Source organism: Mustela nivalis (assembly GCF_964662115.1).
Source record: "Mustela nivalis genome assembly, chromosome: 19".
Classification (NCBI taxonomy): Eukaryota; Metazoa; Chordata; class Mammalia; order Carnivora; family Mustelidae; genus Mustela; species Mustela nivalis.
The window spans coordinates 477840-496296 of NC_139038.1; the positions used below are offsets into that span (position 1 = coordinate 477840).

The 18457-nt window shown below is 54.1% G+C and overlaps 1 protein-coding gene across 1 annotated transcript; it reads right to left on the reverse strand.

Annotated features, from left to right (window-relative positions):
* Positions 1-12513: 12513 nt before the first annotated feature.
* Positions 12514-18386, reverse strand: COX19 (cytochrome c oxidase assembly factor COX19). The gene is made up of 3 exons (XM_082714076.1): positions 18173-18386; positions 17652-17767; positions 12514-12787 (listed from the first exon to the last, which is right to left on the reverse strand). Exons 1-3 carry the CDS (start codon positions 18252-18254, stop codon positions 12707-12709), a joined length of 279 nt encoding a protein of 92 aa, XP_082570202.1. The 5' UTR covers positions 18255-18386; the 3' UTR covers positions 12514-12706.
* Positions 18387-18457: the final 71 nt, after the last annotated feature.

Below are 18457 nucleotides of genomic sequence, written 5' to 3' on the forward strand. Positions count from 1 at the left end.
GTGGCATCACCAAAGCTCACGGACCATCAGGGGGATCGTGGGCACAGAAGCAGAGGGCTGGAGACAGGGACTGGAGCCCCCAGAGTGTGGAGGGACTGAGCTGGGGAAAGGAGCCCAAGTGACCCGGCCACAGGGAGGGCCATGCAGAAGGCAGGGGAGAGCTCTCAGGAAAGGTGTGAGGCAGGACAGTGGGGAAGCTGTGGAGTAGACAGCAGGTGGAGAGGAGCAAGCTCAGACAAGGAAGCAGCAAGAAGCCTGGGTACTTCCGGTGTCCACTGTCCCCAAGAAGTGGCCCCTTTCCTTGGACACCAGAAGCCCCGAGAGGTGCTGGCCACCAGCCGCCTGTGTCTGCTAACCCTTCTTCTGCCCAGACACCTACTGTCTCCGGATTCTGGAGGAAATTCTGTAAAGCAGGTGGGGTTGGCACACCTGCCCAGGACAGGGGAGGGGACACACCCAGGCTGAGGGAGGTGGCCAGCATGAAGGCCAATCCCAGCCATCCCTGGCCCCACCTGGCCCCAGGCACACAGGAGGAACTGGGCAAGTGTATGTGGTCTTTGGTTGACATGGCACCATCTTTCTGGGCACCTGGGCCCTTCCTTCTCCAGGACCAGGTGGTAGCCTCAGCCCTTCAAAACTATTCACTGAGCACCTGCTCCATGCACAGCCCTCAGCAGTTTGGAGAGGCCGGCCAGCCAGCAGGGCAGGAAACAGGAACCCCCGGCTGCCAGCACAGACATGTCTACACCATGCTAGCATCCACCTGGCACACCTGGTACAGGCCCTGCAGGTATAGGCCCTCTTAGCCTTGACCCTGGCATGATAGGCGGGTAGACCCCAGTCTCTGTCCCCCTGCAGACACAGCACCTCGGAGCTCAGAGGCTGGGCAGCCAGCAGCTCCCAGACTGGCACCGGGAGAGCTGTGAGCAGAGCAGGAACCAGGACCAGGCCGGGAACCCTCCCAGGGCCTTACACCACCCACCTCTGGCCCTCTCCAGGCATGGCGGCCACATCCTAGTGCCTTCACCCTCTGTCCTCCATGGGCCTGCTCCATGCCAGACCCCTGGGGGACCCTTGCTTCAGCGGTGGGCCTGAGGGTCAGCTGTGGGGAAAGCCCCCAATAGAACCCCCAGGATGGGGAGGCCCAGGGACTTATGCATGATGCCCAGTGAGCCAGTCCCCGAGGGTGGAGGCTGCAAGCAGACCACTGAATGTACACAGCCACATGCCTGACCACGAGGGACAGCTTCCTGGTGTGGCTGGGGACAGTTCCTATTCTGAAGCCCGCCTTGCCCCAAGCAACTCCTGCAGCCCCACCCTCAGGAGAAAGGCTCACTGGTTTCCTTACCCAGAGAAACACAAAAAAAACAGAAGAAAGATGACCTGAGCGGCTTGGAACTTCTCGCAGGAGAAGGGCTGAGATGCGGGGCACCCTGCTGCCCTACAGCCAGAGGCGTAGTGGTCACAGCCCCGCAAGGCTGGGGGAGCAGGTCCCGGCCACTGATGCTCTCCACGTCCCTGTTGGGAATGGCACTGGCCCAGAAACCCCCTTGGAAGCTGGAGGGTCCACAGGGGAGCCCCTCAGATGATGTGGGGTGGGAACTGTGGTTTGCTTCACCAGCGTTGGGGCAACTGAACACATGTTTTGCTTGGTCTTTCAAAGAGCAATGGCATAAGGAAGGGGCAGAGGGGCAGGAGGCTCTCCGGCCAGGAGAGTGCTGGCAAGGGTGTGGGCCCCGCGCTGTGCCCAAGGCCTCTCTGGCAGCCACCCCGATAGGGCCAGGGCAGGCCCAGCATGCAAGGTCCTCTGGGGCTGGTGGCCTCATGCAGCCATTTCAGCACGCAGTGTGGGGAGAAGGGTGAGACCCACTAGAGGCCACAGGGCTTGCTCACGTCCCCCGACGCTGTCCCCCTCCAGCAACAACACTCAACAGTGCATCTTAAGTTCCTGTGCAAAGTGATGCAAAAGAACTCCACAAATCCACTTAGAACGCTTACAAGTCAATAATAAACCAGGCAAGTGACCGAGCGAAGCCACAAGAAAGGGATCTGAGCAGACATTTCTCAAAGGAAGACTACGAAGGCCAGGGTGCACGGGAGACGGTCGGTACCACCAGCACTCGGAGAGCTGCAAATTGAACCGCTACCGTCCGACTCCCCCTGAAACACACATGCGCGCACGCACACATGCACACATTTCACACGCATGCATATACATGCTCACACGTACGCACGTGGACAGCTGCAGCTCGGTACCAGGAAAAAGAGCGGCGGGGTTGTGGGGCCTTGAACTCTCATCCTCTGGGGATAGGGGATGGAAAACGCACAGCCGCTGTGTGAACATTCCGCTGGGTCCCCCGGCAGCTCAACACAGTGTTCCCAAGTGATCTGGAAAGTGCCCCATCAGGTACAGACCCCACCAAAATGCAAACACACTGACACAGTAACTTGCATGTGGATGTTCACATTGTTCACAGCAGCCAAAGGTGGACGCAGTCCCAGTGTCGCCCACACAGCAGAGCAGCCCTGAGCCACAGAGAAGCAAGGCACCAACACACACCACAGTCTGGTGATCCCTGAAAGGTGATCCTCAGGGCGCCTGGGAGGCTCAGTCAGTTGAGCATCTGACCCCTGGTTTCAGTTCAGGTTATGACCTCAGGGTTGTGGGATCGGGCCCCACTTCCGGCTCCACGCTGAGCATAGGGTCTCCTTGATAATAGTCTCTCTCCCTTTCCCTCTGCCCCTCTCCTGGCTCGTGCACCCTCTCTAAATAAATAGATGCTTTAAAAAACACTCAATACTCAGTGAAATAAACCGGTCACAAAAGGACACATGTATGATTCTACTTATGTGACACCTATCTATAGCTCTCAAACATGAAGGGGTTTTCTCTTGTGTTCCAGTGAGAACAGAACGGCTCTCCATGTTTCTTGTGTCTGACATTGTGGCCCCTGCGCTGAGTGGGCTGAATGAAGGGGTCCTGCCTCCCACCCCTCAGCAGCCCCACACAAGACTAATATCACACCCCTTAGAGGATGGGGAGACTGAGGTGGGAGGCACGGGGTCATGCACCTTAAAGGCTTCTCTCCAGGACCAGATCACAGGCCTAAGGACAGGGTCGAGCACAAGGGATATCCAACAAGAAGCCTTGCAGCCTCACGAAGCACAGGAAGGAAGGTGTGAAAGTACGTCACAGTTTATCAGTGCCACACACTGAGCCCATCTGCCATGAACAGAGTCTATGAACCTATATACATCATGACAGGCCTCAGACCAGGCATTTGAGAGAGGACTTGCATTTCTCAAAGGAGGTCCCTGGCCTATCCCCCATCCGTCCATCCATTCTTCCATCTACCCATCCACTCATCTGTACACTGGATCTATCATCCATCTATCATCTATCTCTAACATCTATTCATCCATGCACCCACCTATCCAACCATTACCTATCATCCATCCATCGTCCATCTTCAGTCTATCATCTACCTATCCATCCACCTATCCCGCCATTATCTATCTGCCCATCCACTCACCTATTCATCTACCCATCCATTCACCCACCCTCCCATTATCTATCCATCCGTCATCTATATACTATCCATCCATCCACCCGTCCACCTATTCATCTATCCCTCTACCCATCCGTCCACCTACCCATACATTATCCATCCATCATCTATCATCCATCTTTCCATTGTCTATCCATTATTTAGTTATCTACCCATCCATCCACCCACCTATCCATTATTTATCCATCCATCATTTATTCATCCATCTACCTTCTATCCATTCATCCACCCACCTATCCATTCATCCACCCACCTATCCATTATCAATCAACCCATCCATCCACCCACCCACCCATCCATCCATCCTCTACCCATCCATCCACCCATCCATCCATCATCTAACCACCCAACCATCTATTCATCCACCCATCCATCGATCGTCTATCTACCCATCATCAATCTATCATCTATCCATCCACCCACCTATCCATCATCTACTTATCCATTACCTATCTACCCATAATCAATCATCTACCCATCCATCATCTATTTATCCACCCATCTATCCTCTCCCCATTCATTCATCTATCCATCCATCTATCCACCCACCCTTCTATCTAACTCCTATCATTCACCCATCTATCCAACTACCAAGTCATCATCTGTCTTTCATCTACCCACCCATTCCTTCAAATCTACCTATCCATCCATCCATCGCCTATCCATCATCTACCTATCCACCCATGCATCAGTATCTACCCATCATCTACCCATCATCTATCTACCCATCATCTATTTGTCCATCCTTCTATCCTCTAGCCACCCACCCATCCACCTATCCATCCACTATCTATCCATCCATCATTTATCATCTATCTGCCTATCCATTCATCCATCCATCTATCTATTCAGCCAACATCTATCCATCCTTCTGTCATCCATCCATGTCTTCCCTCCTACAAGGTAATCTATAATGTGATTGACATTGCTCCCACTTTCCACTGAGATGTGGGATCTATATTTTCACCTTAAATCTCAGTGGGGGTTGAGGCGCCGGGGTGGCTCAGTCAGGTGAGCTTCCAACTCTTGGTCTGGGCTCAGGTCATGACCTCAGGGCTGTAAGATGGACCCCCATGGCAGGCTCCATGCTCAGCATGGAGTCTGCTTGAGATTCTTCCCCCCCCGCCCCGCTTCTCCCTCTGCTCCTCCCTCAGGTGCTCACTCTCTCTTTCTCCCCCTCCCTCTCTAAATAAATATTTTTTAAAGATTTTATTTATTTGACAGATCACAAATAGGCAGAAAGAGAGGGGGAAGTAGGCTCCCTGCTGAGCAGAGAGCCCCATGTGGGGCTTGATCCCAGGACCCTGGGATCATGATCTGAGCTGAAGGCAGAGGCTTAACCCACTGAGTCACCCAGGTGCCTCAATGAATAAAATCTTTAAAAAGTCTCAGTGGGGGTTGTGATTGCTCCAACCAGTGAAGGACGGCTGCAGACTTCTTAGGCTGGATCATAAAAGGATGTGACTTACATTTGGTGCACACTCTGTGTTGCTCTCTTTCTACCCCGATCCCTAGGTCTCTCCTTGGGAGCCTGAGCTGCCAGGTACGAAGCCTGGCTCCCAGCCACCCCACTGCAGAGACCATGCAGAGAGAGCTCAGAGAGACGGTGTTGCCCCTTCCCATCCCTGATGACCTCCCTCATGTCCCAAGCTGAGGCCTCACAGCTCAAGTCCCAGCCATGCCCATGCAGTGAGTACCCTCAGATGCAGCAACCAGTCCCATATAATGCTGCAGTTTGAAGCTAAGTTTGGGGTGGCCTGCAGCCCAGAAAAGGCTAACTGGCACAGCGGTGGGAGAGAGGGAGAGACAGAGAGGAGCCTGGAGGAGCAGGGCCCACAAGGCTACGTACTTTGGCACCCCACAGCCCTGGGCAGACACCCACATCTAAGCACTCGGTCCCAGGGGCCGGGAGGCTCCTTGTTCATAGTGACCCTCTTGTCACCAGTGGCATCTTCTCTTGGGAGGGGGGGGCGGCTCCTGCCACCCCCAGATCTCATTTCTACCCCTTGTAGCCTCTACCCTTAGGCACAGTTTGTGGGTGCAGGCAGTGAACCCCTTGCCACCCATCACTGACTCCCTGTGGTGCCAGGCCCACAGCACACACCAGCTCTGTGCTGCCCTGACACAAACGGGGAAGTTGGCACAGGGGCGGTGGCAGCAGCTGAAGCCCCCCTTATTTCTAAGCCCCCAACCCCCCAGCCTGGCCACTAAGTCAGGAAGACCTGGGGCCTGAGAGATACCCAGCCCTGGTCCTATCTGCAGTTCCTGGAGAACCTGGCAGAGTCCCCTCTAGGGAACCCTTGTCAAGCACTGCGGTGCCAGCACTGTCCAGCAGGGGCCGCCATGCCACCATATTCAGTCACGGAGATGCCACTGACCATTGCAAGTTAATGGGAAGGGAGAGTTGGCTTCCTCAGAGTGGTTGGCCCTCACCCCTGTCCCAAACTACTGGGCTTTTGTAATAAGGGTGGGGGGACATAGCCCCCGGACCCCACGGACCAACCCTAAAAGCCCCAAAGTGGAAACCACACTAGCACCTTCAGAAAAGTCCATCCCTCAGCTCCAGGACATGCCTGGAGAAAAGATGCTCCCCTGGGGGTGTCCCCCACACCTGTCCAGGACCCGTTGTCCTTCCAACACTACCTGCCCACCACGAACCTCCTGGATCCCACACCTACAGTCCCCACTTCCATCCCTAGGTCTTGCTCCACCCCCAGCGCCCAAGAGAACCGTTTCCCCTTGCACCTTGGGGTACAGAGAAGCCGAGTGTCCCCCAGGCAGGGCTCTCCTCTGCTATTCAGCAGAACAGCAGGTAAAACCTACACCAGTAACGCAGCAGAGTCTAGGCCTGGGAGCTCCTGCTCCCCCATGTCATGGCCAGGGAAGCCCACCCTGCCGGAACACAATGGTTAGGGTGCCAGGGTCAGCTCTGCAGGCACATCCCCTGCCTCGCACTCCCTGTGCAACCGGGTAACTTCCTCTCCTACCTCCTTCCCCTCCAATGACCTAGGCTGGATCTGGCTTGCTGTTCAGCGCTCCCGTGTCAGCGTTCGCCATGGGCACTGTGGTCTAGACACCCTCTGTCCGCCCAGGACTCCAAGTGCAGCTATAGCGGGGGGTGGGGGCTGCAGGCATGCGTCCCTCCTCTTGCTCCCCACCCTCTTAATGTGGGATCCCCAAGGGGACTCACTTGGAGTTCCTCAGAGCTCAGCGGCCTCTAACCCCAAACTCAGGTGAGGGAACAGAGGCCCACCCTAAGCGAAGAAGGTGCAGGATGTGTACAAAGGCTTTGAAACGGTCATATGACTCTGGGATTTCATCGGAATGTGGGGAAGAGGCCGGCCCAAACCTCGAGACAGCCCAGAATTGGGGGGCAGCCTCACAAACAAGGTGCTCTCCCGCTCTCACCCCTGCACCTCCTCCCGGCCAGGGCTCAGCGGTAAATCCACAGCTTTCCGGAGATTCTGTTGGCTACCTTCTGAGTTGAAGAAGATAAAGGGAAAATGATTAGAAACCGAGCAGACAGTGGGGCGCCTGCCTGACTCAGTCAGTGGAGCGTGCAACTCTCGATCTCAGGGTCGTGAGTTCAAACCCCACACTGGGGGTGGAGTTTACTTAAAAATCTAGAGATGTTTGCACAACTCTGTGAACTGTACTCTTTCCAAAGTGAATTTATGGCATGTGAATTATATCCCAATAAAAAGTCTAAAAAAAAGAAACTGGGCGCCTGGGTGGCTCCGTTGTTAAGCGTCTGCCTTTCGCTCAGGTCATGATTCTGGGGTCCTGGGATCCAGCCCCATATGAGGCTCCATGCTCAGCGGGGAGCCTGCTTCTCCCTGTGCCCCTCCCCCCAGCTCATGCTCCCTCTTTTCTCAAATAAATAGTATCTTTAAAAAAAGAGCTAATAAGCATGCACAAGCACTATTTCAGAGATAGGTCATTCTCCCGGTTTCTCCTGGTCTCGCAGATACCCTCAGCCCTGCTGGTGTGGCCTCGGGCTGTGTCCACACACCCAACTGCTCCCACGAAGACAGGCGCCTCCCACCCCCTCCCTGTGGGCTGCTCCCGGAGGGGACACAGGCCTGGCCTGGAAGAATCAGGGGAGTCCACCAGGAGGAGGAGGGAAGGCTCCACAGGAAGTGAGTAAGTAAGGGCCCGAGCCATTCCAGCAGGGCTCCTAAGAAGTGGCTGGGCACGGCTCCCCGGCCCCCAGCCCACCCTGGGACTGGATGCCCCTGGTGACGAGCAGTCAGAGCCAGGAGGCCGGAGGCCAGGCTGTGATCCTATCCCTCTAGTCTGTCTCTAGCCTGGGTCGCATCTGAGTCTGTCTCTAGCCTGGGTCGCATCTGAATCTGCATGGCCTCTCTGCAGACGGAGCTGCTGTTGGGTTCCAGGCCAGAACGGATGGCCAGCCAGGCACCAACCATGACCTGCTCATCCTCTGCGCATAGGCCACTGTGAATCTGATTCCACTCCTGCCAACTGGAGGCTGGTAATTTTACTCACGTCCACACAGTCATTTCTATGGCCTGATAAAAAGTTCTCTGACGTCTCTTGCAATAATAAAATCTCTGCTTTCTCGCCCATAAATTATCTTGCTGAAAGACTGAATCCAAACGGCTGGTGGCTGGAATGACAGGCACAGACAGCTCATTCTTTCCCAGTAAGACCGGCATGAAGCGAGCAGCACAGAGAGTAGCCCTCATTCAGAGAGGCTTGAGGGTCCCTGCCTCCAAAGGGAAGACCCAAGCAGACTGCCACAACCCTCCCTCAAAGAGCCCGCAAAGCCACCGTGAGCAGCTAACGGCCCCCGCCCCCAGCCGCCCTCAGTGCTTTGCAGAACTGCATGCAGCCACAAAACTGGTAAGGTTCCACCAGGAAAAACCAACCAAGCTACTTACGGACAATGTAAAATCACAGTCACAGTGACTTACAGGTGATACAAAATAACCACAAACAGTGAGTTCTTAAACGAACAATTTGTTTCTATAGAAATGATACACACGACTCTCTCAACCGTACGTGAATCGAGAACGTTTACTGCCCTGGATCCCAGACCGTTTACTACCCGGGATCCCAGACACGGCTCTCATATCCATAACATTACGAACTGTCTAGAGAGGAACACGTGGCGGGAATGGGATCACGTCCTACTTGCAGTGGCTGGCTCCAACCGAATGCTGTTTACCAAGCACATATCCATTCTCCGTTGTCTGCCAAAGATTTCAGAAGAATATGGCCTTTAAACCCAGCCCTGAGAAAACTCAGTCTGTGGCAGGTTGCTGCGGTTCACGAGGCAAAGCCTCACAGCCGTATGACAGCACGTCTTCTGGGCACGGGCACGCAGGAGCTGCTCCCGGTCCAGAGCTCGGACCCGAGCCCCATCCAGGCCCGATGCTTCTCTGTCCCCCTCACACCACGGCTAGTGTGGTTGGCAGAGTCCACATCAGTGTCCCTGGCTGACCCTGTGAATCGGACTTGCCAGGGGGTGATCAGGTTAAGGATGTGGGGCTGGCAGGGGACCCCGGATTATCTGGGTAGGCAGTGTCATCAGGAGGGTTCTGGTGAGGAGGCAGAGCATCAGAGTCAGGGACGAGATGGGAGGGACAGGTCAGGACAGAGAGGACGCTGTCCTGGACGATGGGTCCCGGGCTGAGGAAAACGGAGTGCCTCCAGAAGCTGGAAAGACAAGGAAGACGACTCCGGCCAGAGCCCCCGCAGAAATGCAGCCTCGTGGGTCTGTTTATGACATAAGATCGTAAATCTGTCCTGTTTACGCCACTGGCTCTGAGATGACCTAAGTGAGCACAGGACACTTCACGGAGAGGAGAGGCCGTCTTGCTCTTGACAGTGGGATAGCTGGCCAAAGGGAATCTGGGCGCTGCATCCGGAGCACGCCCCACCCCCCAGGGGCTGGAGGGAAGCAGACTAAGGGACTCCTCTGAGGGACGCCCAGGTTCCCTGGCCTATCTCCCGCGTGAGAACACTTGGAAAGCATTCTGGAAGGTGTCTCTGGGCCACTGAATACCGCTATTGACTTCCTGCGACAAGTGTGCGGGCGCTTTACAGGAGCAGGGCCGAAGGAGCAGGCGCTTGGGTATGAACAGGACATCTGTGCCCTACATGCCGTACGGCCAGCAACTCAGATGTGGAAAATTAAAGGTCACACTGGGAAGCCACTGCCCCTTTGTAAAGAGCTCAGCTGTCTGCCACAACTGGGGCTGCTTTCGGACCTCTCCTCCCACGCTTCCTCCCCCACTTGCCGAAACCACTTGTCACATCACCTGCCTCGAAGTCCACGGGATACACCTGACAACGAGAATTTACTCAACCACACACGCACGAAGTTCAACCACACAGTTTAATGCAAATAATTTTAGATTTCCAAAAATTTGCAAAAATAGGAGAGTTCATATCCAGCTTCCCCAAATGCCACCATAACATAATCATAGAAGAATCCCAGCATTCTGGTAACCGGGCTGCAGACTGCCTCGCCCCAGCAGCTGCCCGTCACTGTGCTTCCCGGCCCGGGACTTGTGTGGCAGTGCGTCCATCTCTCCGGAGCCCTCCTTTCTCTGGACCCTGATACCCATGAAGAGCACCAGTCTTCACTCTACAGAATGTGTCTAGTCTGGCATCTGCTCACTAGTGAAGTAGGAACACCGAGGAGAGCATCAGAGGGGGGCGCTAGCCATGGGTAGGCCACCGAGTGTGCACTGTCCTCTCTACCACACCCTGAGGGGAGGCCCCAGGACAGTCCCCAGGTTTGACACCACACTTGGCCCGACTCCGAGCTCCCAGCCGGTTCTCGTCTCTACCCCTGCCACTGTGCTGTGACTTTTGTCCCCAACCTGTCACTTCTGTGCTGGGCACCACCACCCACTGTCCCTCCCCTGCCCACAGCTTAACCCCATTAGTGATTTATATCAGCATGGACTTGTGCAGAGTCACTGATTCTGAAGACTATAACCCAAAACAATATTCTGTTGTTCCAACTGACCCGGATGTAGCTCCCTGGGGGGGGCCTATATTCTTCCAACAAGCCCCCATCCTATTTCCAGCAATTCCTTGCTTTCTGCCACAAATGGTTAAGGCTCAGGTTGGATTTCCCACTCTGGCCCGGGCACAAGCTTTTCCTCTGGGAGCCTGCTTCCAGCAATCAGGAGGAGCCCTCCAGCCCGGGACAGGGAAAGGGTGAGCACCTGCTGCAGGGGTCACCACTCCAGGCCCCCAGGCACTCAGGGCTGGCAGGTGCACACAGATACACGCACACATTAAAGTACGTCTCTCTGTGCAGTCACCTTATCTGTGACACAAAAGGGACCCCTGAGGCCCCGGCTTTCCGTGCTCCCTAATTCTCTAGTCCTAAAACATTGGCTTTCAGAGCAGGCCAGACAACATAACAGTCTTGTTGTCCCCACCCCACCGCAGCTGATGCTGGGTGCCCCACAGCCATGTCATCTCTGAGCAAAAAGAACAGAAATTTGGCTCAGAGTCAGGGCTTCACGACACACCGGCCACCATCCTCCTTAGCGTCTGCTCTGTCCTTCCTCAATTTTGTGTTTGCACAAATGTGCAGATACTTCTAGCTTCCTTTCTTCCTTGTTAATGTCACTACAGATGCTTCTAGAGTCTGCCTTTCTTATATACAGTGTGCCTGTGGTAGGAGGCCAGCCCGTGTCAGTTCAGACTCCCTGCACGGCCCCCCAAAAGAGTCATGGTTCACCAAAAGATCGTACTTGTGGGCACCTGGGTCACTTCAGCATTCCATAATTATAAACAATACCACATAAACGACCTTGTGCGTATGTAATTCTGGATGGTTAGCAAACACAAACTAGTTTCATGGCTCAGTTTGGCGTTAATAGGCAAGGCACCTTAGCAACTGGACGCTAACATAAAAAAGTCTGTAGCACGATGACGGCGTAAGACAGAGCCCAAATACACAACGGTTACAAACAGCGGACAGGAGCAGGAGGAGCTAACCACTCATGGGTACACGGGGTGGAGTCGGAACCGTGGCAACGGTACCAAGGAAGAGTCTAAGCCAAGAGGCACCCACCGCAGATGGGCTGAAATCAGAAGGACCTGAAGGCAGAGACTGGGACACGGCCACACCTCTACCACGCATGGCTGAGGAGGGGAATTTCGGGAGCCCAGGCATGGGTCATGGCTGGCAGTCCCTCTCAGGGCCACTGTCCAAGAGGGGATGTCTCCACCGTCTTCCATTAGCCACACTGGGACCAAAGCTGGCTGGCCAGGAGGCAGTGAGGGCAGCGCTGGGCCCAGACCCACACACGCAGCATTCTGCAGGGGAACAGAACCCTGGCCACGTAGCGAAGCTGCCTGGAAACCCTGGATGGGTTAGGGCACACATGAGGTTTAAGTGACTGCAGGCAATTCTGGGGGTAGCCCTGGAGAAGGTGACACCGCAGGACCATACGGGTGTGCTTTCAAAGGGAGACGCTGGAGACCACATGCATGTGGCGAGCTACGAGTGTCCCGACACTTCATTTCTCAGTTACAATACACGGTCACTGTTTTTAGTTTTATAAACACAATCTGTATAGGTCATAAATGAGCCTTTGGTTAAAAGGTACTTGGTATTCAGGCACGACTAGAAACATCACTAAGTCAAATATGTCAAAGGCCAGACGCGCTCTCCTTCCCAGGTTCATGTTTTGTTTAGAAAAACAGGAAGTGAACTGGTGCCCAAAAGCACAAGGAAACCCTTTCTGCCTGGGAGTGGTTTCTGACAGCACCTCTATCTCCGTGGAGCCCGAAGCTGCGAGCACTCAGCACGCTAGCACCATGGAGTCACTGTGTCCCCCAGGCCACGTGTCCCCTTGCCAGGTGGGCATGACTCCACACTCCAACCTCCCACCTGTCACGGGTCTTCTTAGGAACTCTGCCACATGCAATGTAAAGATAAAACCTAACACTCTTGGGGGAAAATGAGATTTAAAAGTAATAGTTAAGTTTTCAAAACAACCTGGGAAACATTGGGATGAGCTCTTTATGTCAAGGAGGGCATTCTGGAACCTCTCCATCACAGGACCTGACCCTAGGCTGTCAGCTGACAAGGTCGCACAATGTGCTCCATCCCAGAAGGCCGGGCAGCCAGTGGTCTTTTTCCATCACGAGTTAGTTTTTGCTTCTGGTTTTCCATCAATCAAATCTCCAAATCCCAGCTTTTCCAGGGGCTCCTGTGCCATCAGCTGCCTACGAGAAGGGAAGAAAACGAAGAACACTGTCTGCACGGGCCTGTGCTTTCACTCCCATCCCGCCCAACCGGTGTCTGGGGGGCTGCCTGCAGGCAGGGACACTGCTGCATCTGGGTCACCGTCTGCGCCCTCCTCCTCCAGGCTGATTGATGCCTGCGCCTCTGGACCCCAGAGGGACAGCCGCTGGCAACCAGTGCGCAGAGCTCCCCACGCACAGGGTGCAGCCAGGACCCAAAGGAAGTGGGCAGACCACTGTGAGGCTCCCCAAGGGAACAATAGGAGCAGACGCCTGACCTCCAGGTCCCTGTGAAGACACCCTGGACAAAGTGCGGACAGGCCAGGACAGACTTTTTTATCTGGTACAACTGACCCTGTACAACGCAGGAGTGAGGGGCACCAACCACCCGTGCAGTCAAGGATCCATCCACAACTCTTGACTCCCCAAAAGCTTAAGGACTGACAACCTACTGCTAACCAGAAACCTTAGCTATAATGTAAGTGTATCCTAGCAAGACATAACCCAGAAAAAACAAAAGCGCTAATAAGAAAAACACAAGGAAGAAACATATTTCCAGGACTCTACTGCATTTATCGAAGAGTCTGCATGTAAGGAAAACTGCGCTGTCCATGGTCACCATGTGTTAGCTTTACTCATAGCTCAGGAACACCCAGATGCGTGGTGCATAAGCTCTGCCATCCTCTTGCTCCTGCCCCAGGCCCTGCATGGCCCCATAGCTGGCCAGCAGCCATGCCCTGCTCCCACCCCCTCCCTATGACCAGCCATTTGCTAGCCTCCCACCACGTCCACAGAAGTCAGGGCCATGAAGACGGAGATGCCCGGCACAGAGCCCCTGCTGAACTCAGTAGTCTCCCCAAGTCTGGCTTCCTGCCACCCATGCTCCAGGCAAAGGGAGGCCTAGCTTTCATTCTGTTTTGTTTTGGGGGTCACGGGTGGTGGGTCGACCCCAACTCTCAGAGGCATCTGTCCTGCCCGCTGGGGGTGGAAAGGGGGCAGCAGCATGTCCCCACAGGAACAACCGGGCTCAGCCAGCACAAACCCACCATCACTTCACACACTATGACCCGGCCCCCACCGCAGAGCCTGTGCACCCAGCCTCGTGCTCAGCCAGCATGCTGGGCACTACGGCCCGTCCAAGTCACCTGCTCAGACGACCCGCTTTCTGCAGGTTCTGCGGCGCCCCAGGGAGAGCAGGCCACGCTTCTGCAGAAACACAACGCCTTGCAGAGAGATGATCTCTAGCCAAACTTCACAAGGAGTGTCACTTATCCCTCAGGAAAATGTGCCCAGAACTGCAAACCTCAGTCCATAGAATTTAATCTAGAGCACACTAAATCTTAGCATGGAATGCATGTGCCACTCCTAAACCCAAATGGGGAAAACAATGATAAATTTTCACCACATCTTATCAAAATAGGGCATCTGGCCAATAGTTCTTAAAACTGAGGTCTCTCGCACTGTGATCAGCAGAGCAACGACCCCCCAGATGACACCCTTATTGCCGAAGCCTGTGTCACCCTCGGGCTCAGGCCACAGGTGGAAGTACAGTCACTAACTGGCTGATTCTGAAGTGAGGTGACCCAGGACTCAAACTCATCACATGAACCCTTAAAATGACAGACAAGAAGCGAGGAAGGGTCAGAGATACCCCATGCCGGCTTCGAGAGTGCAGAGGGCTATAAGCCAAGGAGCATGGCCACGGGAACTCTGCCCTGGAGCCTCCAGAAGGAATGCAGCCTGTCCATGCCCTGACCGAGCCTGGCGACACCCATGTCCAACTACCCGCTACAGAAGGTGAGGTGGGCTGGTGGCACACGGGGGCGAGTGGTGCTCCTCCCGACATGCCGTCGGGACAGGAAGGACCTGCGAGTTTAGCAGCACAAAGAAGTAATCAGGAAGGAAAACAACAGAAACCAAGTAAGACACAGATCAAGATATTCTTTCTACAAATCTAAATCTTCACAAAATCCAGCTCCTTGAAAAGGTCCTTAAAAACAACAAATAGAACATTTAGCAAGTTCTAAATCCCAAAGGATGACTTCAATGCCTCCTTTTAGCATAAGGGAAGAGACTGAAGACAACATCCCACTTCCAGTCCAATCCTTTAGAGACTGAGGCAGCATTAAGCGCGTGATTTAGGGCAGCTGGATTTCTGGGAGGCCTGGCCTTCACGCCAACCTGCACTCTGGGAAGCGGCTGCGTGATCCCAGAGGCCCACCCCACGGCACAGCAATCAAACTGAAATAATTACAGAGCCTTGAGATCACAGATCATTCGTGTATTTGTTGTTGGTAACCCCAGACAGTTCTTCCCGTGAGAAAATATGGCCTGCAGCTACAACAGCTCACATACTTCCACATCTGGCTACAATAGGACGAGGTCTCAAGAGACAACTTTACTTACTTATTTTTTTAAAAGATTTATTTATCTGTTTGCCAGAGAGAGAGAGACAAAGGCAGACAGAGGGAGAAGCAGGCTCCCCGCTGAGCAAGGAGCCTGATGTGGGACTCAATCCCAGGACCCTGGGATCATGACCTGACCCAAAGGCAGCCACTTAACCCCCTGAGCCGCCCAGGCGTCCCAAGAGGCAGCTTTAACAACTTGTTGTGGTGCTGTTTTTTTATAAAGATGCATAGAGAGACAAGAACAGGTAAGATTTCAGCACAAAAGGGAAAAAGGGTGCCTGGGTGGCTCAGTGGGTTAAGCCTCTGCCTTTGGCTCGGGTCATGATCTCAGGGTCCTGGGATCGAGCCCCATATCAGGCTCCCTGCTCAGTGGGGAGCCTACTTCTCCCCCTCTTTCTGCCTGCCTCTCTGCCTACTTGTGATATCTCTCTCTCTGTCAAATAATAAATAAAATCTTTAAAAAGAAAAAAGGAAAAGGAAAAAAAGAGGTTTGTAAAATGCAAGAGAAGCAAATGTGCAGAATCTCAATACTGAATCTGGGTGGCCATAGACTTTCATTAAAAACCATGTGAGGCGTGCCTGGGTGGCTCAGGTGGTTAAGCCTCTGCCTTCGGCTCAGGTCATGGTCTCAGGGTCCTGGGATCGAGCTCCCTGCTGAGCAGGGAGCCTGCATCCCTCTCTCACTCCATCTGCCTCTCTGTCTACTTGTGATTTCTGTCTCTGTATTAAATAAATAAAATCTTTAAAAAACAACAAAAAAAAACATCTGAAAGTCTTAGGCCGAAATCACTGACCAAGTCAGAAACACACATGCACTCTTTACATTTAATGTTGCCTGACCAGCCAAGGAAGCCACCTGAAATAATGGAACCCACAGAGTAGCCAGCTGCCTCCCTCCGTCCCCAACAACCTCAGCAGGCCTCAGGGGAGGCCAGTCTCCAGCTGTGTTGAGCAAGGCATGGACACATGGAGAGCAGGCAGCTCACTTCCTGGGTCAGATTCAGAGAGAAGACAGGGCCCTTCTGCTGGTCCTTCACCTGGCAAACCAGGAGCTTCTCTGGGGACCCAGGCAGCCCAACTCCGGAACAGCTCCCAGCAGGGGCAGCAACCTGTGTGTGCTGGGTCCTCTGGCCCGAACAGAGATGATTAATGCAAGCCTCAGAGAGGTGGATTACCTGCTCACACCCTCACGCTGACAGAGACCAACTTCAGACTGTCTTCAAATGTAGTAGCTCCAAGAAAAAATTTACTTAGTTCCCATCTTTAAAAGATGTGTTAATTTAAAAGACAGTAATGTGAACACATGATCCCAGGATTGTGCTACTTAAAGATGGTAAGAACTGGACTCAGGGGGATCTGCTGTCAAATCTAAGCCCTTGTGAGCCTGAACGACTCCAGAGACAGAGTGAGGGCCTTACATGTCTACAGAAAGCCCTCCACAAACCTGTGGGCCTGAGAAACAAGAGATTTTGCCCTGAGGCCAATGTCTGAGTTTGTTATGGGAAAGTGGAAATGGGGCTCCAACTGAATTGGTTTATGTCAACCTATCTTCACACAAAGCTGAGTGAATGAAGGGCTAACGAAGGGCTTAAAAATCACAAATAAAAGTTCCCACTCCCACATAATTATATGTTACCTGCCTTTCCCCACTAAGGAGTAGAACAGTTCTTAAATAAAATCTTTTTTTTTTGTTTGTTTGTTTTTGTTTTTTGTTTTTTTTAAAGATTTTTTATTTATTTATTTGACAGAGAGAAATCACAAGTAGATGGAGAGGCAGGCAGAGAGAGAGAGAGGGAAGCAGGCTCTCTGCTGAGCAGAGAGCCCGATGCGGGACTCGATCCCAGGACTCTGAGATCATGACCTGAACCGAAGGCAGCGGCTTAAACCACTGAGCCACCCAGGCGCCCAAATCTTAACAGATCATAGTTACAAACCTTTGTTTTATTTAAAAGTGAGCTCTGGTGAATTCTGATCAAGACAGAACAAATCCTTCATCTTTCATCATTTCTGAAATGGCCTATTGTCTCCCCTGTCACATTTTAAGCACAGCTGAGACTACACTGAACAACATTTTTATGATCTGAGAATGTGAAAGAAAAAACTGTGTACCCACAACCTTCAAATCTTTTGGCTCGGTCAGCATTTTCATGAGGGACGGTTCTGAAACCTTAACGACAGGTCAGCAGCTCCCAAATCTGTAAAGAAAATACTCTGAGGAATGCTGTCAGGTATGACGCTGTCACTCACGGAAATGTACCCAGGGCTGCTGCACAACTTCTGGGACCATTTAATCTGGCGGGCCTCAATCCCAGGGACAAGCAATTCTACCATTGTGAAAGGCCCGAGCCTCAATGAGCCCTGCTGCAATGAGCTGCCAGGGAAGAAATGCTCCGGGAGCCGAGGAAGCTTCCAGAAGTCACACGTCACCAGGTACTTGCCTCTCCATTCTGCATTCTAAATAGGCTTTTGACTCCTTTCTGCACAAAGCGTTTTCGAATTTATTGTCGCGGAGACACTTCATGAACTTCTCTTTGAAGCTTCTGCATTCACCTGGAACGAGAAGGAAAACAGCATCTCCTCTTCAAGCAAAACTGTCAGGCCACGCGGGACACGCCGGGAGGCGGCCACCGGGAGCTCCCGCGGAGCGGTTTCCCCCTCGGGGCGTGTCTGGAACGTTCCACAGGAAAACGTGGGTGTCGACAACACAGTGCGTCACCCGCTCTCTGCGCTCCGGCCTCCACCGAGGGACCCCGCGAGCCCGGACGCCGGCCCCACACCGGAGGCGCTCAACAGTGCGCGCCCGGACGCGGAGGGTCTGCCCCACGCCCCCTCCCACTAGCCGCTCGGCGCCGGCCCGTCCCGCCCGCGCGGGGCTCGGTTTCCCCACCTGCGCCGTGGGGCTGCGCGGCGCCACCGGACACTCAGGACCCACGGCCCGCCGCGCCCGCCGCTCACCGAAGTGATCTAGAGGGAAGCTGCCCTTGTCCGGGGGCCGCGGCTGGAAGCTCTTGGACCCAAAATTCATCGCCGTCGACATGTTGGCGAGCCTCAGAGTGCGACGCGCTCGGTACGCAGGACGGCGGGCCGAGCGCCGAGCAGGCCCCGCGGGAGAGCCGAGCAAGTCGAGCTGAGAGCGGGCGCGGGCGGCAGGCCCCACCCCCGTGTCCCGCCCCTACGCCTCAAGCCACGCCCCCGCCTCAAAGGCCCCTCCCCGCCGCTGGGACCAGTCCCCGGGCCGCG

Coding starts and splice junctions, on each gene's coding strand:
- COX19 (XM_082714076.1), bottom strand. CDS start 18,254: ATGTCGACGGCGATGAATTTTGGGTCCAAGAGCTTCCAGCCGCGGCCC. Junction 17,768..18,172: donor CTTCCCTCTAGATCACTTCG/GTGAGCGGCGGG, acceptor TTCTCGTTCCAG/GTGAATGCAGAAGCTTCAAA. Junction 12,788..17,651: donor AATGCAGAATGGAGAGGCAA/GTACCTGGTGAC, acceptor TCTCGTAGGCAG/CTGATGGCACAGGAGCCCCT.